This window comes from Labrus mixtus, chromosome 1 (assembly GCF_963584025.1).
Source record: "Labrus mixtus chromosome 1, fLabMix1.1, whole genome shotgun sequence".
In the NCBI taxonomy this organism is placed as follows: Eukaryota; Metazoa; Chordata; class Actinopteri; order Labriformes; family Labridae; genus Labrus; species Labrus mixtus.
The window spans coordinates 27867205-27892479 of record NC_083612.1 but is presented as its reverse complement, the minus strand read 5'-3'; the positions used below and the strand labels follow the sequence as shown (position 1 = coordinate 27892479).

General features: G+C 40.6%; 1 protein-coding gene across 3 annotated transcripts in view; it reads left to right on the top strand.

The window, feature by feature from the left end:
• Positions 1-330: 330 nt before the first annotated feature.
• Positions 331-25275, top strand: part of LOC132976022 (MAM domain-containing glycosylphosphatidylinositol anchor protein 1) — a 176934-nt gene continuing 151989 nt past the window's right edge. For 2 of the 3 annotated variants that reach the window (XM_061040974.1, XM_061040969.1), the window contains exons 1-2: positions 331-1037; positions 2201-2290. In XM_061040974.1, the coding sequence (XP_060896957.1) occupies positions 1031-1037; positions 2201-2290 (97 nt within the window). In that variant the 5' untranslated portion in view covers positions 331-1030. The remainder of the gene's footprint in view (positions 1038-2200; positions 2291-25275) is intronic. The other variant, XM_061040983.1, reaches the window with a different exon arrangement.

Below are 25275 nucleotides of genomic sequence, written 5' to 3'. Positions count from 1 at the left end.
AGCGCCTTTCAGTTCTAATTGGCACAGACGAGTGGTGGCACCGCAGCTGGCGAACTCCGCCAGAGAGTAAAAAAAAAACCCAAATAAAATAAAAACACCGCTGCTGCACCAACTTTCTCTCAAAGACATCCTGTGGCCCCAAACACATTGATATTTCATGGTGCATTTGGAGAAAGGGAGAGGGCAGAGATGCTCTTCTTCTGACAACCTGTTCGGCGTGGATCTATGAGGCACGAGCGCATCTATGTGTAAGCCTCTGTCCTCCCCTCTCTCTCTCTCTCTTTCTCTTCACAGACAGGGGCGGTCGTTCTCAGTCAGCGCACATATTCCACTTGGCCAGCATCACTTGGAGTCCACAGACACAGCGCTGATTGAAGGAGCTGAGGGGAGCTCATTTTCAGAGCGCGTGATTGTGTTACAGGGGCTTCACTTTATTTAGACTGTCACCGGTCAGATAGATAGAGAGCCAGAGAAAGAGAAAGAGAGAGAGAGACTGACAGTAAAAAGCATCTCTACACGCCTTTAAAAGTAGACAGTACAAACGAGAAGAAACGGGGCATAGGATTTTTTGGCAAACTGACCTTGCTTGAGTGTAAGGGAAAGTGTATTTTACTCCCAGGAGTAAGGACTGTCTTGTGGATCCGAGCGGCATTTTTTTTCTTCCCGTGCGTAAAATAAAAGTTTAACAGCAAGGAGAGGAGTGGAGGCTCAGCAAACTCTCCGATTACTCTCCGGGATTGTTGTAAAGCCCTTATCGGACGCCCACTGGAGGAGAATATATAACTTTTGAGGACATTTTTTGGAGAGACACAGACGGAGGCGGCTTGGTTTAACGGAGAGCGGAGTGATCCTCTTCGCTGAGCTGAGAGAAGTGCGCGCTGCGCCGGGTAGCAGACTGACCCAAAGGACGGCAACCTCGGAGACAAGGTAGAGCCGCTGCAGAGATTCCGTACCTGTACCCAGACATCTATTTTTTCTTTTTTCTTTTTCGAAACAGTGATGTTCATCATCTCTTTGTGGATTTTTTAGAATGCAATGTGAGTTTCGCGAACCACTTAACACAGAAATACTATTCCATTTTATTCCTTTCTTCATCAGAAAAAAACCCCACACTCGGGCTCTGATCTGCTTGACTGGTGTTATCCGTCTGTTTGGTCTACATTCCCGCCCTCCTGTAATGAGCATCACCTCTTTTAGGACCGTTCTACTACACAACACGTCCGTTTAAACAAGTGTCATGCAGCGCATCCTGACATTTAATGCAGCGTGTTAACTCTGATGCTCCATATAATAAAACTTTGATCACAGCGCGCTGTATAATACGAGCTGTCAATACAGCCGGCTTACAGTCAAGTCTAGAAATGTGAGGGCCAGTCGGCGGAGGAAATCCTCATGTTCTGTCAGAGGAGTCACGTCAAAGGGTTCATTAGCTCCTGACTCCTGAAGCTTTTAACATTTTCAAAGGTCTTCACAGGTTATAAAAAGTGCAGAGAAATAACACCAACCTTTATGCCGAGATATATATAAAAAAATGTCGCTACTGATACAAAAAAACAGACCAATCACCCTCAGAAACACTGATAGTGTTTCTATTGATCTGAATCAAACAGAGGTGTGTGTGTGTGTGGGTGGGGTCTTAAGAGCATGACCCTACTTGTTGTTGGTAATCCTCCATGAATTCTGCTTTGTAATCCTTTGATTTCTCCTGTCCTTACCACACCTTCATAACACCCCCCCCCCTCAGCACATCACCCACCCTCATCACCCCCTTGAGTGAGAAGAGGGATGATGAAGAGTTTAGTCACGCTAAACTGTAGACAATCCTGTCAATCTCCAATTTCCAACACACACACACACACACACACACACACACACACACACACACACACACACACACACACACACAGATGGACTTTTACATTTCTTTAATCTACCAATTGTGATTCAATTACACGTCCTTTAAGTTCAGTCAAATGATGTAGTCTGTGGCAGCTGCGGCCAAATTGCTTTGTAATATTATTTCCAAGGCTTAAGAGGGTAAAGGGGACATTTCTGAACATGAGAAAAACAATTGAAAGAGCCGCTTCTTCCTTTTTGATAACAATCACTCAGCTGTCGCCTCTTGTTTCTCACACAGATTTACAGGCTGCCTCCTTCTCTGTTTTCACCCCATGTGTGTGTGTATGTGTTTGTTCCTCAGGTTATGACGGAACTGAGCTGAACATGGAGCTTTTTTGGATTTTGTTATTTTCTAGTGTCTGTCCTCTTGCCTGGGGCCAAGGAGTTTACGGTAAGACTGCTATTTACGAATGTATTCCCATTATTACATAAATGCATACATAATTGGTGCAGCCTTACTGAGCTCAGTCGCAGCAGGAGAAATGTTAATTTGTTCAATTATTAGCCCATAACCTTAATTAAGGGCTTCTCCGTGCCACATATTGTCCGCCTTTTCAGTGCGACGAGCAAATGGGAGGCAATGTAATAACTGGTGTTTAAACCACTGCACGAACAGCTTCAGGGAGATCGACAGCAAATTAACTTGAAAGGGAGATATTACTTCTTAGAAGTCACAGGAGGCGGCTGGGAAAACATCCAGCCATGTGGTGGAGGGGAAACCCACCTACTGTAAATCCAATCTAATTCCTTTTTTTTAGGTTGATATAAATCTTCATAGTCAATTTCCATTAGGCCCACGGATTAGTTCTTCATTACACAAAGTGTAATCAAACTCAAAATTATTCTTTAAGTATTATGGTTATTGCTGAAGGGAGGTCAGAGTTTGCCAGTATTTAACTTAAGCACACACACACACACACACAAGCTGGTTAAACCTGGCAGAGCTCTCATAGAAGAGGCTCGTCCTGATTGGGGTTTTGAGGATGAAGCGCACATCTATCCCCTCTTAAGAGTCTTCTCACTGTACTTTAGAGGCTCAGTTTCTTCTGCAACAGACGCCTGTTGGCCAGATATGCATCCTCCTTCTGCTGTCCCTTCGGGCAAGTCAAACACACAAACTGATCTGTCAGCTCTGATACTTTGATTTTGACGTTTTAAGGCATGTGGCAGCCATTGAAAACAAGGTCTGTTTAGTCATAGTAGCATGGAGTGCTGTTGTCATAAGCAATCCCGCAGACAGCTGTCACACAGTGACGTGCCGACAATCTATCATTTGCTGAAGCATGTAGTCCCATGTAGTCTCGTACTGCAGGTGGCTTGTCAATGTTATTGTAAATTACAACCAATTTACATGGATCATTTTAATATTGGTTTTCTTGGCATTCATGCATATTTTTTTAACCACCAATTTGCACATTTTCAAGCATTATATTGATGCTTTGATAAAGAAAATGTAAGCTTTTTTGTCCTTTTCTTGAGATCCTGTGGGTTTCTGTGACATATAGCAGCAGACAGAGCAGAGTCAGGGTGTTGTAACAGTACTGGGTGAGATCTCAAGAGGTCAATTGTTTCTGTTTTAAAAAAGATATACAAATACAAAGAATGTCTAGGTTTTCACATTTTCTTCTCCAAGATATTTTTTTTCCTGCAGGTGTAGCTTTACCTGCTTTGATCAAGAAAGGATTAAGACACTGTCATGTCCTTTACTTTAAATATCACATAAGGACTTGCATATTGTCCAGATTTGAACTATTCTCAACGCAATCATTTTATAGGAATGTTTGTCTGTTTTATTCATCAGTTGTGTCCTCATGCATAAACCCCTCTGATCTAGTTACGCTGTCCTGCAGAAGGCTCACATTTCCACTTTGCCCTTGTGCATTCTTGTCCTCGTTTATTTTTCTTCATAATAAAACTGTATGAAACAGTTTTGGGCTCTCTATGGGGGTGATACACTGATTGTCATGAAGAATTTGTGCATCCCTGCCTCATGGGCTCTGTCACAAATATGCAGTGGGTTGAGCGAGAAAGGTACACATTCAGTGCCAGCAGTGGGGACTGCAGTGATATTTTGTTGTTTTTCCCCACAGTGTTATAGGTTATTTTTCTTATGTGCAACAGCTGCCTTTCAGTCGCTGCTAAGGGAACAAAAGTCCCAAAGCTTTGTGGAAATCATACTGCCAAGCTTTTCGCAGGCCCCTAGATTCCCAGATGGCTTCTGTGGGGGTGTTTATCTGCTGCGTGTACCTATGTTGCGACTTTTTCATGTAGGTAAATAAGCAGTAAAAAGAGTAATTCAATAAGGACAAATTGTTTCACAATTTTCACAAGCGCTGTAAACAGAATGAGTAGGGGCGATTTGGAGGAGAGCCAACGAGTTTGGCTGGCTTGCTAGCTCGCTGCATATGCAGAAATGCAGAAAATGGCTTGCTTCTCTTTGGAATTGTTTAGCACTTGCTCTTGCAGACAGATGCGACTCACTGTCCGTCGGGAGCCAAACAGTGTAAGCGTGCCTGATTGATGTCAGCACTTTGGATGGCTGTGAGGTTCATTTACTGTAGCCTTCTCAGGGGTGTGTTTGGATGCGTGCACTTTTGTCAGCTAACGCCTGTGAGTCCGTGCGTGCAGGTGTTTGTGCTCCAGTATGTGAGTGTGAGTCCATGTGCTGACTGAATGCACGAATAGGAGATGTGTGTGTATATGTAAACCTGTGAGACTTAGCGAGAGTGTGTGTTTGAGTGGGACGTGTTTGTGCAGCAGACACACTTTCCTTGCCACTGCAACAGTTTGCTGGCTCAGCAGGGACATGTGGATCAGTCACTGTTTCTCTTGCAACAGTGTATTGATTGTACTTCTGTGAATTCTGATAGGCTGTCAGTAATCTCATAACACCTGTCCATCAAATAGCAATTGGACGGACATGTGTGCCCAGAAAAGCAATGCTGTTTTCAAAAGAGAAAGGAGAAGCTGCACAACATGTTTTCCCCCAATTAGGGATTAGTGATGACAACTCTAAGGTGTTTTCATAGATGCCTGCCCTTTTCTCTTCTTTCCTCTTTACTCTGTGTTATTTTATGGAAGAGGAGGCTTTGTTACAAACATCCATGCACACTTCTATAGTGGTATCTAAGTTTCATATAATATGGATAAACTGCAATTTCCTGGATGGTGTGTCACCCTCAACATAAGGATTAGTTGAGATTCAGAAAACTTTCAGACTCCTCATCTGAAGGCCACAGTCGGGACATCAGTACTGACAAAGTGTACCAGGAAAAACTGTCTCCCCATCAGTGGTGGTGCCGCATCACATCAAACTCTGTGAAGCAACAGAGTTCACATGGGGCACCAAATTATTGATTGCTCGACAAAGTCACACGAAACCATTAGCGGGAACCGTAGATGGAATCCAGACTGCATTAGATTGCAATATGATGCTTAATTTTGTACTTGTTAACAGGCAATTTAATGAACTCCAATCAATGATTTAGCTCAACGTTGTTCTTGCTTTCGATTTGAGCGAGATCTTTTGCCACCGGCCTTAGAACAAAGCACCACAAGAGATGCAGAAAGGAACAAAAGTTTGATATGCCTACAAAGTGCACACAATTTTCATCTCTGACGCTGCTGTCCATAATAATAATGAAAGACCAGGAATGCATTACCAGTTTTTATTTGCAGTCTGTGTGTTTTAGAGAAGCACCCAACATTCGAGCAGCATCTTACTGTAATGTGGAGCTGAACTCGCTGCGTTACATTAGCCTGCCATGGCACATGGGTGGAGAGCCGGTGACCTAGAAAGAGATCTCTCCAGGTTTCACTGGCCTGTATGGCCACAAGCTCCCCTGTGACTTTAGCGCTCCCTCTTCCTTCATCAGCACTTTTTGTTTGTGTCTCTTTTATGTGTCTTGCTGCTGCGTTTATTCTGTATGCCGAATATTGCCCTTTTCTAATAAGCATCCATAATTTATCACTGGCTCTTAGGCAATGTTGGAGGGGGACAGAGGATGGTGATAGGAGAAGACTGAAGCATTATTTTAGGGGTTGATTATAATCTTTCAACTCCCCGAATCAGGCACGTACTATCCTCCCCCGACTCTATATCACTTTGCTTTATTTTTTTGTTCACTGCAGTCACAGGTACGTGTAGACACGCATGCACACACACACACACACACACACACACACACACACACACACACACACACACACACACACACACACACACACACACACACACACCCTTTACTGAATACATTGTGTGGTCCTCACATGACAGAGATCAGTAATGTCAGCAATAGTTGAATGACCTTTCCCTCTTCATTACACATAATTAAAGTCCTTGGAATTTAATTAAAACTGCTCACACTGCTTTTTCTGACAGTCCAAATTAAAACTAGTTGGATAGATATAGATGACGATAGATGTTTCTATAGATAGGTTGCATAAGAAACGGGTCAATATTTAGACAGAGGAATTCCATTATTTGCTGCAAAGGAAGCTTGATTATGGTGTAGAGTGCCCGGCGATTAGCAGATCTATTCTCTGCAATGAACAGACAGGAGATAATGGGTTGGCAGGGTTGGAGAGCTGATGAATTTTGGCAAGTGCCTTTATTGGTTGTACGGTATATCAGATTTTCTTTGTTCACCACTACTATTCAAACAGAATTGAAAATTCAGATGTACGAGAGGAGAATGGTGGTATCTGCCTGCTCCCCCTCATTGTCTGCTGTCTTGCCTCTTTTTTTTGTCTGTCTCGACTTGTCTCTGCCAGTCTTCAGGATCTACTCCCTTCTGCTGAAATTATTTTGCACATGGTGCTTTAATTATCTAGTATTGCTCCCGCTTTTTTCTTACGCTAACCAGGTTCATTGTGCAGCAGTGCTGCCTTAATATAAGGGTCATATCTTGGAAAAATTCTCTAACACAGTACAGTACAGTACCAAAACCTCCTTATTTTGATGCTTACTCAGCTCATTCATTGCTACTTTAATGTCCTTGATCCTCTCCTCTCCTTTCTCTTTTCTCTTATCCCTTATGGCTGACTGGATATTAGAGCCTGACAACATTTCTATTAACCCACAGGTCAGCAGCAGTGCCATAGGCCTTTGTCCAAAGTCATATGTTGACTGTGGTTTACACTTGCATTACTACCTGGGGCTAAAGGATAAGAGCGTTAAGACAACGTCCTGGGAGGTCTGATTTATCACCCTACCTCCCACTAGTTACACTCTGAGCCGGGTATGGGCGCACAGCAGCAGGTAGTTGTGGGCGGTCTGGCACACTGGGTCCCTTCGTAAGGTAATATATCTCCTTAGAAAACATAGTCTTGCAACCTCTGCTGTAATCTATGTTTACTTAATGTATGTGTTTACATTGAAGTTAACCCCCTCTGAACAGGAATGGTACAGGAGATTTTTTTCTTCCTATAGTTGTTCAAATACTGATCCAGATTGCCTCTCATGACCTTAAAAAGGCACTCTATTAAAGCTGCCACCAGCAAGCTTTGAAGCAACGAAGAAGAGCTCATTTCAGGTCATTTGTCATGTGACCATGGCAAACAACAGTGAATAATAAGATAATGTGATAGAGGGATATAAGGTTTCAGAGCTGCACTAAATAAGGCAGTTTCAGTTTTTCTAGTTTGACAGTCAGTCTGTAAAAGATTATTGCTCTAATATCGGAACTGAATAAGGTATTGGAAGATTACTAAGAAAACTTACAATTTAAACCTGTCTAGTTTTTTTGACTAGTGAATTCCACTCTTATGGTTAAAGAACTTAGAGGAAGAGAAAAGCAAAGGTGTGAGGGAACAGGACACAGTAAAGGTGAGGTGTAAAAAACATTGACTTTAAATTTTAATAAACTCTTTGTTTCCACGGATGTTTTAAATAAGACAGTAATGATTAGTCTGTCAGGTCTGTAAAGTAAATAAGAAGCTTGAGGCAGCTTGCAGTTAGCTGGATAAAGAGTGAAAATGAGGGATATTCTCATGCACTGCAAGAAAGTGTATTTCCTAAGTGTCCAAAGTTACCTGAAGTGAAGAGATGACATGGTTGATTGTTTGACATTCTTTCAGACTTGATTATAAAGCTCCTCCGCAGGTCCACACAGAGAAGCAACTGGAATCCATATCCTCTGCATTGAGTGTGTATGAATAAATACAGATTCAGATTTAATTGAATATGATCTATATTTCTTGAACATATCTCAGTTTTTCCCAACTCAGGCATGAAGAAATCAAAGACTGAGGATTGAAATGTTGAGAATGGTTTCAGGCTCCTGCAGCATGTCTGCTTATGAAGAACTCAGAGAATTATTTTAATTTAATTTTTTTAATAATTCACTCTCTGGGATGACGATGTTCTTGTTCATACAGATCACATCCACGCTTCAAAACCACACGCGCGCGAGAGCCCACACACAAATTATACATGCACCTGCAGACCTGCATGTGAGCTAACATCTCTCACTGCATTTACCTTTAGCTGAACTCAAAGATCATTACCTCACTCTCACCCACTCTCCTCTCTTTTGTAGCGGGCAAGTTAGTCAGTGTCACGCACGAACGCGGTAAAAACGAACGGGCCTACACACGCACACTTACATGTTTGGATGAGATGGTCCAGAGCAGGATGACGTGGTTGCCCTGTGAGTAGGAAAAACTGTCAGAGAGGTTTCACTTTTCTTCTCCGTTCCCCTGTCACTCTGTCAGACATTATCAAGCACCTCTCATTGGCTCTGCTTCAGGAGGGAAAGTACACACGTGTGCATTTGTGCATGATTTTGGAGAGCAGAACAAGTTAAAATTTAATACACTGTGGTATAGAGGCTGGATGACAAAAGCCGTTCGAGCATAGGTGTGTTTTGTCATGTCTGTTTTTATTGTTTTTGGCATGCAAGGGCCCTGATCTCGCGCCTTGAGAGTGAAAGAACAAGGGTCACAGTGTGTGTGTGTGTGTGTGTGTGTGTGTGTGTGTGTGTGTGATTCTGCATGCGTGGACATGAGAGGGAGGGAACATTTGGCATCTAACTTATTCATAAAGGCGACAGGACGGTCGCGAACAGCGGTGAAAACATAGCTTACATCAGAGACCGTCTGCCTCCTCCTGCACTTCTCTCACACTGTCACTCCCTTTCTTCTTCACTGTCTCCTCTGTCACCTCCCTGTCCTTTTGTCTTCAGCACTTACTTCTTTCTTTAGCCCCGTTCTTTTGAAGAAACTTTATTTTTGAATGGTTAGCAAAGTTCAATTTTGAAAATCAAACAGTGCCACGGTGTCTTTTATTTGACAACTTCTGGGGGGTTTCAAAGTTGGAACTATGGAAATCTTTCAGACGGTGACTTTAAAATCCGCTCATCATATTTGAAGACTTATACAGTATATATTTATTATATAATCACATTATATTTCTTTCAGTTAGAATTGATTCCGTTTTTCAATGTAAAAGTTCAACAACCCCCTTACTGAGTGAATCAAGAATCTCAAAGTACAGTATGTGCACTGGAGGCAGTTTTCACATCACACCGGAGTCAGCTGCACACTGACACATAACTGGATTCAAAACTGGTTCTAATGTCACAAAATCATGCTCAGGCATTGAAGGCTTAATTCAGGGTAGCAGACAACAATAGTTTCGAATACTGTACAAAGAAATTCTGTTTTTCAGTAAAGTAGGTAACTATAGGGGTTAATGCATGAGAACAAAAGCTTTGCCTGATTACATTCCGTTCTTTAGTATCTTTTGACAATGCTGATCTCTTGGCATCAGCATACTGTGCCAGTCTTTACAGCAGGTGTAAGTCTCCTCAGGGAGCTTTAAAATATTTGTTATATTCTCGGCTCACACTGAGAAAATGGTGGGGTTTCACAGCCTGCGGAGTGCGGAGTGCTATACATACAGGCAGCCCCTCTCGCTGCCTGTCACACCTTGAGCACATCCGTATATCGATCTATCACTTCATAAAACCTGCACATATAGCTACAGACGGCCTGGAGAAACCCTATCATAAGGATATATTCAGACCAAAAGTGGAGCAGGAAGCGCACGCTCGGCACGAACAGAGCTTTTTGAGGCCGATCCTCCCACATGTGTTCTGCTTTTCCCCGCGGTGTGCGCTGAAACCCCCGAACAATAACAACAACCTCAACAGCAGTAGTTGATTGTGTCCAACTAAACTTTCTGACAGCAGGAAGGGATCAACACTGGAAATCTATCTGCTGCTCCTACACATGTCTGGCCTCAATAATTCAGTGATGCATGCTGCTCAGAGATCTCACCCTCTTTACGTACACTCTCTGATACTCGCTCGCCCTCAACAGTCCCCCCCACCCACCCACTCACGACACATTTGGTAAAAATTTCTGATGCCTTAAATGTTTGAAATTTTAGCTGGCTGCTCCTACAGCTTCACTTTTTTTTCTATGAATCTCAACTGGCTCAGAGGAGACGGGGTATAATCTACCGGATATGTTAAAAAGTCTCCATGCCTCTCCATTTCTTCCTCTTCCTTCTTTCTGTCCTTGCCCATCCTCAAAACTTGTACCTGTCAAGAAAGATGTTTCTGTCATCTTTCTCTCTTTTCTTTAACAGATCCTGCTTTCCTTCCCAGCCTACACTACAGCTGCCCTTTCATTAAAAAAAGGGGACAAAATGTACCAATTCTCTGCTTCACATCCTCATCCACATCCAAATTCTCCCCCCTTCATCCAAACCCTTTCAACCTTTTAACTCTCCTCCACGCTTTTCTTCATCTCCTCCTTCCCCTCTCCCTTCTCTCCTCACCATCCTTCCTTTTCTTTCTAACCAACATCTCTCTCCTCCAAAGCCCTGTCATCTTCTTGCTATCATCCCCCGATTCAGAGGCAAGAATCCACCCACCTCTCCACTTACTGCATATATAGGACATAGCCACACTGTCATTGAGAGCTGCAGACAGGTTTTGGGAAGTTGGGTGGAGGGCTGACACTGGGGAGCAAGAAGACAGGCGGGCTGTGCAGCTAACTCAGGAAACGAGGCCAGAGGGAGAGGTGCATTGTGAGGGAAGGGTGGTTTGATTCTGTGCGAAAATGGGTGAGAACAAACACAAGACTTAACTTGAACAATTATTTTAATTTTGGATTAATTAATATTCTAGTTAAAAAAATCAGAATACATTTACAGAGCAGAGAAAGCAGAGTTTACTCATCTACCACCTATTTTTTTGGAGTGACACCCCATACCCTACAAAAAAGTTCAAATAGCCCTTCATCCAAAACCCTTCTGTCATCCACATGAGTTCATTTGAAGCATTTCAAACATAACATTGTTCATCAGTCTATTAGTTGTTTGCAGAATAAAAAAAACTAGTTTTTTTTTTTTTTATGTATTGTGAAGTATTTTTTCTTAGATTGAATCAGCTGTGAAAAGCCTTTTTGTCTCCAGAGAGAGTTGTGGGATTTCTGATGAATTGCCTTGAATGATGACACGTGAGTCAGCGCTGGAAAATTGAATTAGCATGGTTGTGGCTACCAGCTACTTAGCGGCTTCCTAACATAACACACTAGAAATATATCTTCAGTATGGGGAAATGGCATCTATTGATTCATTGAGCTTGACATTTTGAAAAAGAAACAGTGCCATGACAAAGCTGATTCAAAACTGGCTAATTATGGTGCATGTAGTTTGTGATTCCCGAAAAAACAAACCCATAGGTGTATTTAAAAAAATAAAATAATTACAGCATAGTCATTTCTGTTTATGTTATTTATGATGGCTACTCCAGGCTACTCTTGACTTCTTATTTTGGTTAAAAACACTCACAGTGTTACTCCTTGTTGTGAATCAACAGATGGGAATCACTCACACCCACTCACAATTTTTTGGCAAAATCTGTGGCATTATTTTTCCACCAAATTGGCGTACAGAAGAGCTGTTCAAATTACAATCTTGGATAAGATGGATAAGGTCCAATTCTTAATTTTTTAATGTGTCAAAAATACTCAACTACTGTAGCGAGCGTGAGGAAACCTGTTCTTCGAGGAACTTAAAGAAACAGATGAGAGATTCTATATTCAGGTGTCTAAATGAGAAGATTGCTTCTAACTCAATCATTAGGAGGCCTGAGGCTCAGAAAGGACACGTTGTACCACAAGAAAAATCATTTCTTCAGACATCTGTCATTTGAGGAGATGGAGCTCTTCAGCAAGTTAATGTGGCTGGTAGATTTCACACTTTCCTCCAAAGAAACCAGAGACACTCAGCATGTTCTGATGCGTCAGCTGACCCAACGACTTCACAGCAGTAGAGCAGACAGAAGCAACAGGAGTTCCCCTGAGCAGCAGGGATGTACTCGAAATATAGATATCAGAGCATTTGAGGTGATATTTAAGTTACATCATAATTTAGATGTGAAACTGAGTTGACATATTAACCCCATAAAATGCAGTACCTTATTTAGTTATGAGCAGTCATTTCAATGCAAAGCTGATGTTATCTAATGTAATTGTTTCATTCAATAGAAGACCGTGGATCTGGCTTACCAAGAAGAGAAAAGGCACATATGGCAGAGAGAGAGCTCATATTAAAAAAAGGAAGAGACACAGTGAGAGTGACATTGGAAAGGGCAGGGCCAGATACAGAGCAGCTAAAAGAAGAAAGGCTTCCCTAGAGACAGAGAGCGAGACCGACAAGGGGCCCGGAAAATGAGAAAGAAAGAAGAGGAATGACTCAGTGTGAGAGAGCAAGAGAAAGTGAAACAAGGGAATGACCCAAACTCCTTTTTTTCTCTGCGAGGGCTCAAACCCTGTTGAAAACGTTTGCTTAAGGGTATTTTAACATTTGGTTTCCTTTATGAATCACTCTGTTCAGGTACAAGAGCACATCTATCAAAATCACACTGACTCACACAGCTTGCTGAAATCTTTGAAGTTTTGGCAATGAAACAAATCTATTTAATCCATTTCAAAAGAAACACTATTACCCAAAAGTTATGTTTGCAAAGGTCTACTTCATTTCCGACGACAGTTTTTCACTTAAATATAATATAGTAATGTGAGCAGCCATTTTTAAGACCTTTGTGTTTCGAAAACATCTGGAACCTTGAACGTTAACTTATGATAAATGGTTGTTGGTGAATGGTTGCAGCTCTTATTTTAGTCATAGGGATTTGTAATTTTATCATTTGTTACTAGCTTTATTGAACAACAGGTTAGCCTGACACAAATGCAGTTTTTAGGTTGTTACTGTTCAAAGTAATTTAAAAAAACAAAACTTTTTTAGAACAAATTGCAGCCTGTCGTCCAGTGAGGTGAATCAGGCTGATTAGATTTTGAATTCATTGGTCTCATCTGAAACTAAGCTTATAGGGCTCAATAGTGTGGTGCCAGAAGTAAAAATCCCATTCATTTTCTCAATAGTGGATTTGATTATTAGTCATAATGTCATAACTATCCAAGTTAGACTTACCACAAGCTACTTGAGTATAAAACGATAGTATATGCTATACACACATAAGTTTCGCTAGCAGGCTAGGTAGTTAGTTAGCTAACATGAAATGTACTATTAACCTTGTCATGCTGCTGTGAATGTAGTTTATATTTTCCACAACACAAACTACAAGATAGTACAACACTTGTATTAACAGTATAAACACTATAACAACGACAAAAGTTACTTTTAAGAAGAAACGATCTAATTTGCAATGGATTGTGGAATTGGTAGTTCCTTGACTCTGGACGAAAATGATGTACACAGTCTTGTACCTTTGCCTTTTCTTCCGTTTATTAATGCCGTTTTGGTGCCAAATTAAATGTAATATAGTCACTGTATTGGGGTAGCTGGCTATCTTGGTTCCAGGCACCAATCAAGGGAGGTTTTGAATGGGGAAATTTACTCCGGATCCAGAGCAGCAAAAAAAGTGGGCGGTGCCCTAATGATTAAACCATACACTGTATAAAACATGGACCTAGTCTTAGTGACATCAACCATTGGTCTCTGAGGGGCTGTTTTGAAGCCCAATGATGGCGGTCACCAAATTGGAAATTCCATCTCCAATTTTAATTTCATTCTAGATCGAGTTGTGGCGCGCCCTAAGCCTCCTGACAAAAGCTATATTGCACCCACCTAACAGTCAACTACGCCCCTAATTATGAAAAGCTCTTGGGCTAACTACATTTCAAATGTATGAGTTATATAATAATTCACCCAAGGTAAAGTCTTGAAATGAGCTATTAATGAAACTGTATTTTCTTCTGTGTAAATAAGCTGACACTCTTGGAAATGTGTTTTTAAGCACTTCTGCATCGGCTTCATTTTTCAACATTGTAGGGTGCTGCTGGGATTACACTTGAACTGCTTCTAACATTGCAGACTTGATGAACCACTGTCTGTCTGGAATAATATGTTGCAAAGACTGAACTTCGTACACTTAGTTTCTGTTTGTGATGGATTCACAGCTATCAGAAGGCAAATGTTTCAGTGATAGGTGTATATATGCTGCTGCATTTTTATCAGACTCTAACCACCCTCATCTCCTCCTCGCTTCACAGGAAGTCTTTCTCAAAATATTCTCTGATCGAACGACATTTCTCCTCTCGCTTTCATTACTTTCTCGCCTTTCAGGACATTCACGAGAGACTATATAGTTCTGACTTTTACCACTTTAAACTATTTTTAAAAAGTCTCTTGTTTTTCCACATCATGATTACTCACAACAGGCTCTCTTGTCTGCTGTATTTTTTCCTTCCACTTTTATCCTGTCTCCCTATTCAAAGTCTTAATCCATTTCGACTTCATTCTTCATTCCTCCTTGTTTTTAATCTTTCTTCTTCGCCCTCTCTATTCTCGCCTGCAGCGCCCTGCAATGCAAACACAACCTGTTCTGAGGGGAAGTGAATAATTGAAGCCGCCGCTGCCATTCCCTCTGTGCAGAAGTGGGCCGCAGAGGAAGGCAGAAAGGATGGGAGGATAGGTTTTTAAGGGCAAAGAGAGGAGAAGTTCAGGGTGCAAATGATCAGATCTGTTGTTTTGTTAACATTCCTACAGCGTTTGGAACGGGATGTTTACTTTGTGACGGTGCAATGAACTATGTAGCCGTTTGCATACTTTATATTCATTTGGAATTATTTCAAATGTAAAGCTTTAACGAATTATGCTAAGGCGGCTCATCATATATTCAAAATGTAGTTTTCAGAAACTTGACTTGAAACAGTTGGTTCATGGAAGAGTTGTCTTTTACAGTTTCTGTCAGTCTTATTCTGACAATCTGTCTTTCAGTTTCTTTAGTTGTCTATACCCTCCCCCCCTCCCCCCCACCCGCTGTTGAGCAGACTCTCTTTATCTTGCTCTCTTTCCTGTCTTAAATTCATGCCAATGTCGTCCATATTTCTTCAGTGTCTTAGACAGAAAGTTCTTGTTAAAATAATATTGCAAAATTAATTTGACACACATTGACTCTCTGCACCAGGCAAACAAAGGCAAGTTTGTAAAGAAAACACGATTTCTTAGTTAGCACGTTAAGAATGCAACTGGTCAATTAAAATCCAAGCTGTTGCTTTGGTTTCAGAAGTAGAAGGTACAAATGAAGTAAATTAAAAAACATTTTACTTACATAAACACCTAAATTAATCTGCTATTCTCCTGATTCTCTTCTGGATCTTTATTCACAGTTGCAAATAAATTCACAAAAAGTTCACAAAAAGAAAACTTTGTTCACACATATAATTAGTGCACAACTAAACAAAACTGAAATAGAAAATAATATTTCATGTGAACCCTCTGTTGACCCAGGGTTACTTTCTTTTTTGCAGTAAAATGAAAATGTTATATAAAAGATTAAAAATATCATTTTTCTCCGGCTTCGTCCTCCTGCACTGAAACCAGTTTTCAGTTTGCCTTCAGACCTTCATGACACCACTGAGGCTCCATCACTCAAAATGGACAATGACAAAATACAATTCAATCAGGAGAGACTTAATTGAGAATGAACAATTATTTATTTAACAATAAATGTGCAACAATTTAGAGTTCAATGTGCAAAGTCTTTGGGGGATTAGACTCCATGAGGACTTCATGTACTCTGAAGGGTAATGAGGCCGACAGCAGGATAGGAGACCCCCCTATGGAGTCTAGACCCTGGTGGTGGTGAAGAGGATGTAGGCTATGATGAGCCTGGATCTGGACTCTGCTGAGCTGGAATGGAGGTGACTGGGGCGGTGGTGGGTTGCAGCGGTTGCCCTGAAATGACAGAATGACTGTGGAAGAGCGAGAACTGTTTTAGCATTTTGCCGCAGCAGGATGATTGGTTGAGAGAGGTTGTGCCTGAATCTGGTTGGTTAATTACTTAAAGAATAAACGCCCATTATCAGCTGATCACCAGAGCAGGTAGACAGAGGAAGTAGTTTAGGTTGAAGTGAAAGGATGAATGAATTTGTGAAAGAATATAACCAGTCTTCCTGTCTGAACTTACGCTGAGCTCCATCACATAAGGAAAACCTAGAACAGGTGTTCATTTGTCATTGGATAAGTGGTTGAAAATGATTTCTGAACCTTTTAAAAGAAATACCAGGGTATCGCCATGTTGAAAAGCTACCCTTCAATGTTCTGCACCATGAACAAAAAAGAAAAATCCTAATGAACCTCTCTACAAAGTAGTGACATAATCTTTTAACCTAAAGAGAATGTTTTGTTATTCCCCAGACCCTTACCAAAGCTGCAGAGCCATGGTTAGCCTTTGCATAATATCGAGCAATAGAAAAAGAATAGATTAGGTTTTTACTTCAGCTCAATGAACACATTCCAGTCCTACATCTCAACATATTCGTCCTCTCTGTAAAGTAATTCACTCAGACAAAAGCAGCCATGAAGCTATATTGAATAAAACTGTTGAGCTTAATATCCCAGCTGTGACGCACACACAAATCCTGTTGCACATTTACTGTTTTACCTTATCCTGTTCTACAGCAGGTACCTGAGTTGTTATATTCATCATCCTTGGGAACCAGCAGTGACGCTAATTGTATGGTTGTCATTGGCATGCAAATGAGAGCCACAGTGTTACTATTCACCACTGTGCATCACTGTAACTTCTGCATAGGAGGCTTGGGTGGAAAATAGACTTCCTGAGATTTCACTACTGTAAATGATCTACTGTGAAGAACACGTTTCTACTGTAGTTACTCTTAAAGGAAAACAATTGTGTCACCCCCTCCCCCCTAAAAAAATAAAATAAAAGAGAGAGAGCTTGTTAGAGTTGAGTTAATACAAATGTAATCAAAATTAGATTTCATGTACATTCATTTTAGAGATGTTTTAATATTTTGATTCAATAACAAGCTATACTGAATATACTTTAACTGCTACTATAAATACTAAAAATTCATCAACAGGATTATGTTGGCCTGCTTGTGAACTTCCAGTTCACTGAAATGAAGAGAGAATGAATTTAACTTAAACATTGTGTTTAAAAAGCAATAAAAACCCGGAAAGCTGCTGGCCTGATGGTTGGTGTGCACGCCCCACGAGTGGAGGCCGTGGTCCTCCGGGCGGGCCCCCTGGGTTCAGGTCTGACCTGTAGGTCCTTTCCCGCATGTCATTCCCCACGCTCTCTCTTCCCGATTTCTGACTCTATCCACTGTCCTGTCTCTTAAATTAAAGCCAAAAAGCCAAAAAATAAACCTTTAAAAAAACAATTTAAAAATCATTAAACTAAAAATGACTTGCACGTAATGCAGTATATAAAGGTTTTGCATTAAACACAGAAATAACGATCACATTTACATGCTTGTTTTGTTACTAAAAAGACCCCGAGCAGACAGAGAATTCCTCTCCCATGAGACACACTGAATGAATGCTGTGATGGGTAACTAGAGGATTTCATGCACTTTCATCTTCCTTTAAGATGCCCACTTCTCTAATTGCTGCTTTTTGTTTGGCAGTGACAGCTTTGAATCCATGCCCAGGAAAATATGTTTTTTATTGGTGCCAAATTGAATTGAAAATTGTTGATGCAATATAAATGTGCCTCACCATGATATCGGCTCCCAGCCAGAGTGTTGATGAATGTACTCTGGCTGGGTTTTAGAGCAGATCTCACCTCTTCAGATGTCTGCAAGCATCTGAGGTTCACTTCAAAGTATAGCTGTTGTCCTTGAGCTTGACAAGTGATTTTAAATTAACTATTTTATTAGAGTTAATAAAGTCAAGGGGAGTGTTTTTAAGGTATGTGGGTTTTCAATATGTGTCATTTGTCATCTTTTATATGTTAAAGTTAGTTATTTCTTCCAACAATTGGCAAACTTTTAATTCATCAGGTCGATGAGGAGTGTAGAGTTTGTCCTCGAAAAGACCCTGAGATGCTGTTTGCTGAATGGAACATTTAATGTTACCTTGTGTTAATAGATTAGAATAACTAAAGAGAAGTCAGGGTGGCTGTTTGAGATGATTTAAACATGTATTTTATCTTCCTATCATTTATTCAAGGTCCTTGATGAGTGTTTGCATGTGTGTGTTTGGGGTGGGGGTGGTGGGTGGACATCTGTAAGTGAAGGTAATTGGTAAAAAGAGAGACAACGCAATCCTCGTGTTTGTGGCTTTGTATACCTCGGAATATTATGTCCTACTTCTTGTCCTCGGACTTTAACCTTCCCTCCTCTGTTCTTATTCTTATCTCTCTGCTGCTGTCCGTTACCATCTCCTTGGAGTTTTAATGAACTCAGACTCTTTCCATCGTCGATTTCCATCTGACCTTGAAATAATGAACCATGTACAGATTCGGAAGCATTGCACTGTTTAAATTTCTTTTATGTAATTTCTCAATGTTGTGCAGATGGATTTAGGTTTGACTCAGCAGAGCAAACATCGCATGAAGGGAGTGAAGGACGACGGCTAAGCAGTTTTGAGGCTTGTTACCCCAACAACTTCTCCAGCTATTGGCAATATCTGGAAGTCTAATGTTTCAAGGCATGTTAGAGTTTCACTTCAAAGTGGTATTTAAACATTCTCCACGTGCATATTTACACCTCAAGATATTCAGATGGAGATGAAAATGTCTGTTAAATGTCTGCAAAAAGACGTCAAAACAGGTGAAATAGAGTTGAATGGTAATTTTAATAATAGAAAATAATTCATCATGTGTACTGTAAAATCCAGTGTGTAAGATGCACTTTAAATACCTATGTTTTAATCTGAAGAGTTGGCTGTGTCTTATACACCGGTGCAACCAATATACCAGTATAAAATGCTGACTCACACGCCTTCATTACCCAGAGGGCAGCTGCCACAATTGCGCACTGCACGTGAGGTGACGCGATAGCCACGCTCTAAAACACACCCTGTTCATTTACTGGTGTGTGTCTGCACTAGCTGCACATGCAGCGGGTGTGATTCAGACCAAACACATGGGGAGATTTTGTGATGAACTCTAACTTCAGTTTTAGAGGCGAACACAGGGCTAGGGTTATCTTACTGCTAAGTTTACTGCTGCAGTGTGCAGCCGGCCAAAACGCTACTGACATAAAGTTTCTGATATATGTCATATGCAGCCGCCAGCTGATACATGCTTGATAACTATGGACACGATGAGAATAAACAGAGAAAAGTTAAGGCCGGGTTTCAATCAAAGTAAACATTGTTCAAACATCACATTGTTTTCCTTTGACACTGGTGCTTTGTTAGTGATTCTTGTGAGACCATCTTGTTAATTGTTTCTACAGCATTAACCTTTCCTAAACCCCTTCATGCTTTTGGTGTAATATTTGAAAGGCAGCTGCCACCAACAGCTCAACTGCTGTCACTCGTGAGCAAAAGTCATCAAAAGTACCTGAGCCAGTGATTACAATGGTGGCGCCAGTGATCTTGAAAAGCCACTGTCCCAGAGAGCCCAGCGGGGGTTGACATTAATTTGACCTTATCACAACCCCTGCAGATACACTCTAGCACTGTGATAACTCTAGACCTAAGAACTTAAAATGCTAATTCATCTAATTTCTCTTTGAAGTATTTTTCCATTTGAAAAGGAAATAAAAGTAGAACTGACAAATCTTTCTAAATTAAATTTTCAACTAATTTCTGTACTTCTGCAGCTGTGGTCATGGTTACTAGATTTGTTATCAGAATTCAATATGCTCACACAACGCTGTTCACTATTCTTCCCTCAGTAACATTGGCCTGAAATAAAGAAAAGAACATGAGCATGGATAAAAACCACTGCGGCTGAACAGAAAACCAAAAGCCCCTGAATGAAAATCACAGTAAATTGTCTTTGAGGGTGGGTTTTCCTTTCCTTGCTCTTCACACTAGTGCTCAGAGTTATGCTGGGACAGATGTAAAGCCAACCACAGGAGAAGGGCAGTGATGTCTTTACACAGGGGAACTGATCACAGAGCAGCTGTTATCAGAAGCTGCAGGAGGTGACAAGGTCAGGGAGGGATGTGTTGTCTGCTTCACTGGCTGTCTGAAACACAAACACTTCACGTCTTTGACTGAGGGAGTTGTTTTCTAAAACACATCAGTAAAAAGAAAGATGTAAACTGTAAATAATAATTTAATTTAATATGATTCCTGTTTCAAATGACAGTCATAAACTTGTCTCTTCTTTTATTATGTGTTCAGAAATGTTCCTGTCATTTATCAGGGCTTTTACTTACCAGGGGTCTCACTTATAAAACTGTCTAGAAGCCAGACTTGTAGTGTACATACAGTAAGCACAAAACCTTGAAATTACATGTGCCAAAATAATTCAGGTTCATAAAACCGTGCGCACCCACATCTGGAATGTTCCCTTTAAATGCATAAAAGTGTGTGAGCCAGCAGGTCAAATGTTTTTTAACAGTAAATCATTGCAACAGATAAATTGAGGTGCCTGTGAATGAAGTGGAGGTTAGAGAGCACATGCTGTTTGTTTGTTTCAGAAGTAGAGTCACAAACAAAAATAAAATCAGACAGTGACACCATGTTGCTGCTTCATTCACTCTGTCCTCCTGTTCATATGTTTACAGGACCAACACTGATTTATTCACATTATGCCAGAGTTCTAGCATCACTTAGTTCTATAACTCTAGGACAAAAGTTTGATCATTGAACCTTTTTTCTTTTACAACCTATATATTCATTTCATTTAGTTGAGTCTTTTCTTGTAATGCTACTTATTTCAAACACACATTTTATATTTTGGGTATTTTAATTTGTTCCTTTCATATTAATTGTATAATTATGTATGTCTTTAGAATGTGTTAAGGAAGTAACACAAGGATTTAAGAAACGATTGGTATCAGTATTTTAAAAAAAGTGTATCTGTATCTATCAAACTTTCCAATCAAAATTTGGTATCACCCATCCTTAATCAATATACAACTTGGCATCAATTCGACTTCACCATCGGCGTCACACATTTCACTACCCTCCACAATGTGTGAACCCATGGGTCAGTGTTGGCTTAGTGGTGAGCACATTTGCCCGTGAAGTTAGTTTTTTAGATAAACTTCATGTGAGAAGCGGCGTACGTTCATAAATGAGACCCCAGGAAGCGCAATGAGCTATACTCTAATGTGCTTTTTAATTTATTATTTTCAGCACAAGTCATGCACACTCAAACACAAAAGTTTCACAATTCTCCACAGGACTCGTTCCATAAAGTGAATATTGAATTAGCTGGGATGCTTCAGCAGGAGTGTTTCTTAGAGAATATAGAGCACAGGTCCAAGAGTATTGAGTGAAAGCACGTGGTGCCTTGTGGTCTGCTGTGGTTGTAATAGCCTCATTATTCATCTGTGTGCTGCAGCTTATACACTCAGCAGAGCCTGAAGGAGTCAAAGCAGAACCCATTATACACACATTCAAAAAGCACACATACAATACAAACTCAAAATCACCTATTTTTCTAGAGCCCTCCGTATCATCCACCAACACCATTTTACCAAATCGTCCATGAAACTGCAACTGATTTTGGAAAACAAAACAACTTCCAATTATCTTTTAAAGTGTTTTTTTTATTATTATTTACTGATCTGGCCAAAATGAAGTTTAAGAGTGATGACGGTGAGTTAAACATTTTTGGGCTGGTTAGCAAAGTAATGAGCTGAAACTGCCAAAAGCCAATGAGAGCTGCAGATTCAGGAGATTATTCTCTGTAGGTTGAACTACGTATAACCCCCTCTTCATATTTTCACATTAGTGTGTGTTTATATATATTTTTTTAAATTAAATGTCAATTATAACCATGCAAACATCCAAAAATGCTGAAAATGCTGGCATAAAATTCATATTGGTCCTCAAAAAGATAGAAACACACACACATTTTGCACAGAAACAAGAAAGCTGATGGGAAGAACTGTATAAAATTTGGAGTTTTGGCGAGGAGCCTTTGTTTGCCTGGGAAATAATACAATAACAGCTTCCAGGCTAAAAGTAAGCCTGAGCTTTAATTAATCCATTTGTCAGCTGAGTGATCTCTCTGTGTGAAAGTCATAAGCCTCTTGTCTCTGTGACTTTGATATTCACAAGTCTTGTTATTTGCCATGGCAACGCGGGCCACTGTTACAGCCGAGTGTTGGTGGTAAGGCTAAAAGAGAAACGAGGCTGAAATAGAGGTGTAAAAAAAGTAATGTGGAGGCAAAAAGCGTGTGTTGACTCATACAAACAGTGAACCCTTTGACTCTCTTATTCTGCTGTCGATAATCAAATTCTTCTAATTGACATTGCTAATGAACTCTTTTGTTGTAACAACCTTCATGTATTTGGCGTGGTTTGAATTGGGTTTTTCTTCTCTCAGAATGTTGACAGAAAACACCTGACTGTTGCATTCAGTACAGTAGGAGAGACTAATGCTGAATTCACACAGCAGAGAGCTTTCCAAGTATAAAAAGGTGATATAATAAAGCTGTGTAGCATTTAACTCTGAGGCAGCAAGGGAAAAAAAACTGTCATCTTTAACCACTTCACCAAGATTTTGTAGAGTAATTGCTGAAAATCTTCGCAAGATGTGGTTAAAAAAGTTGCTATGTATCTTGAAGGGATGACACCAGAGCAGTTCATATGTGCTTTGCATAAATAAAATAGCTTTTATACAAAATTTTCAGTGTTTTAGCTCGGCTGGTATAAAGCATGGCAACCCAGATGCACTGGCAAAGTCCTCAATGCATTTGCTGCAGGTTTGACTCCTGGCCCATTGATGTGTGCCTGCCCTACTATTTTTTCTCCTCCACATTTCATGTATCCCCTCAGCTCCTCAGGCCAAAAAATAACTTTAAAAGACATGAGAAAGGTTTATGGACCCCACTTGTATAGTCCCTTTCTTGCCTTCACTTAAAGCCAAATTAGTCAACATTCTGCTCTATCTTCTGAACCACAGCAGCCTTCTTATGTATCTCCACTAAGTCAGCTAAATCTGCCATGTTTTGGCCACCAGAATGAGATTAGTCGGTCCCAACTCAAGAAGATTGTTGAAGGACGAGCCAGAAGGTTCCTTCAGTTTAAGAAAACAAAATGACACTGTGATAGTTGTTGTTCCAGTGAGGACCGTCTTGTTTGAGCAGTTCTTGAACCTCAGCTTGAATTCAATTGTTTTTGTTGACTATTTCATTCTGCTGCCACTCACCCTGGAATCAAAAGATCACGGAAAAATGGGCTTGCTTTGTCACAGTCAGTGAACGTTTGAGTCACTCTTGAAGAAACCTGATGGTTTTGTCATGTGTTGTGTTGACCTTATTCAGTGTATAGGCAGCTGCAGCAGAGCAGCTCAGCTAATTAACACTCCAAAAGGGACTTAATCAGATGCCAAGTTCACTAATAGAAATGAAAGTCATTGGGAAAGAGGAAGGCTCCACAGGGGGATTGGAACAGAGATTTGAAGACGCATGGCCCAATGCAAGTCATGTGTGTGTTAGTGTAAACAGGATTAGACCCTGAAATACATTTGTTTTAGTCACAGCAATGTATAGAAATCTGTCTGACCACACTGCTGAACTGTTGTTTCTAGCTTCACGTGTTGATTTTTCATGTTTTGTGAAATATTCAGTTTGAATATCTCTTTGTTGCATCTCAAATGCAATGCCACAGAGCAGCTCATTACTAGATGTTGACAGATTGTTTTTTAACTACAGAGGCATTAGGCTTCACCACTGAGTATTTGAATTCTACCTTGACCCGTTCAAATCGCTAAAGGCATGTAGCTAATGGACAAGCTTGTTGTAGCCCCGGGCAGTGCTCTGAAGTGCATTTTATAATCACCATCCAATGAGAGACAATCACCTCAATGATGGGTGTGTTTTCCAGATGAGGTTTGAGAGGAACGGCACCAGCAAATGAGCTGATTATGGGACAGTGAGAGAGAGAGAGAGAGAATGTGAGCGAGTGAGGGAGAGAATATGGAGGTGTAATAACACTGTAGTCCATGGCTCAGTGCCTGTAAGGACTCACGGCAAACTAGATAATATATGCTTGAGTAAGTAGATTGTGCGTGCATGTGATTTTCTCCCCCATCTTCCTTTGTGTGTGAATATTTCATCATTTCATGGCATGTTAAGTACATGTGTGTTTAAGAAGTAAAGCAATGAGGTGTGTGTGCTATGTTTTGTGTTTCCTACCTTCCTTTCAGAACCGCTTGTCTGTTAGCTCAACATGCCATTAGCTTCATTATAAAGATTTTTAAGATTTTATTTGTCATTTAATAATTGTTAAAGAAAACGGTAAAAGAAAGCAGATAAGTAAAATGACATACACCTTATTGTTTTTTTCCCAATGAGAGCAGAGACAGTTTTTGTGACTTTAGCTCTTTGTAAAAATTGACTACATTTCACATACATTTAGAGTCTCCCTTCTTCTGTTTTACTCCAATTTCTCACCTCTCTTCTTCTTCTCTGCCCCATCACATCTTCATTTCTTCACCTTTTCATTCTCTCTGTGTCCTTTTGGCTCCATCTCTGCCTCATGTTTATATCTCCAGCAGCATCCTCCCCCTCCACTTCCCCTCCTGCTTTCACTCCATCTCCTCCTCTTTTCGATGCTCGTAGCTGTTTGTACCTGTAATATTCACTACCAGCCACGAATAATGCATATTTATTGACTTCAGCGGTCTTACCTCATCCAGCATGTGCAGCGTGAGAGTAAATCTTTTCCCTCAGCTTACACACGGCCTTCTCTAATGTCGGGAGCAGCACAAACACCTATTATTTACTGTGTGATTTATTTATGAATTAACTCTTTTAACTTTTTGCTTACATCCATTTCCCAGGGAGAGGAGTTTTGGCAGGGCTGATTAATTGAGGGTTGCCTTGTTCTGCAGAAGCACCTTCCTGGGTTTATACACACACAGGCCCCTCAAAGACATTTGCATAGACACTCACACGTGTATGCGTGCACAAGGCTATATTACCTGAGGGAAGCACACAGACAAACACAAT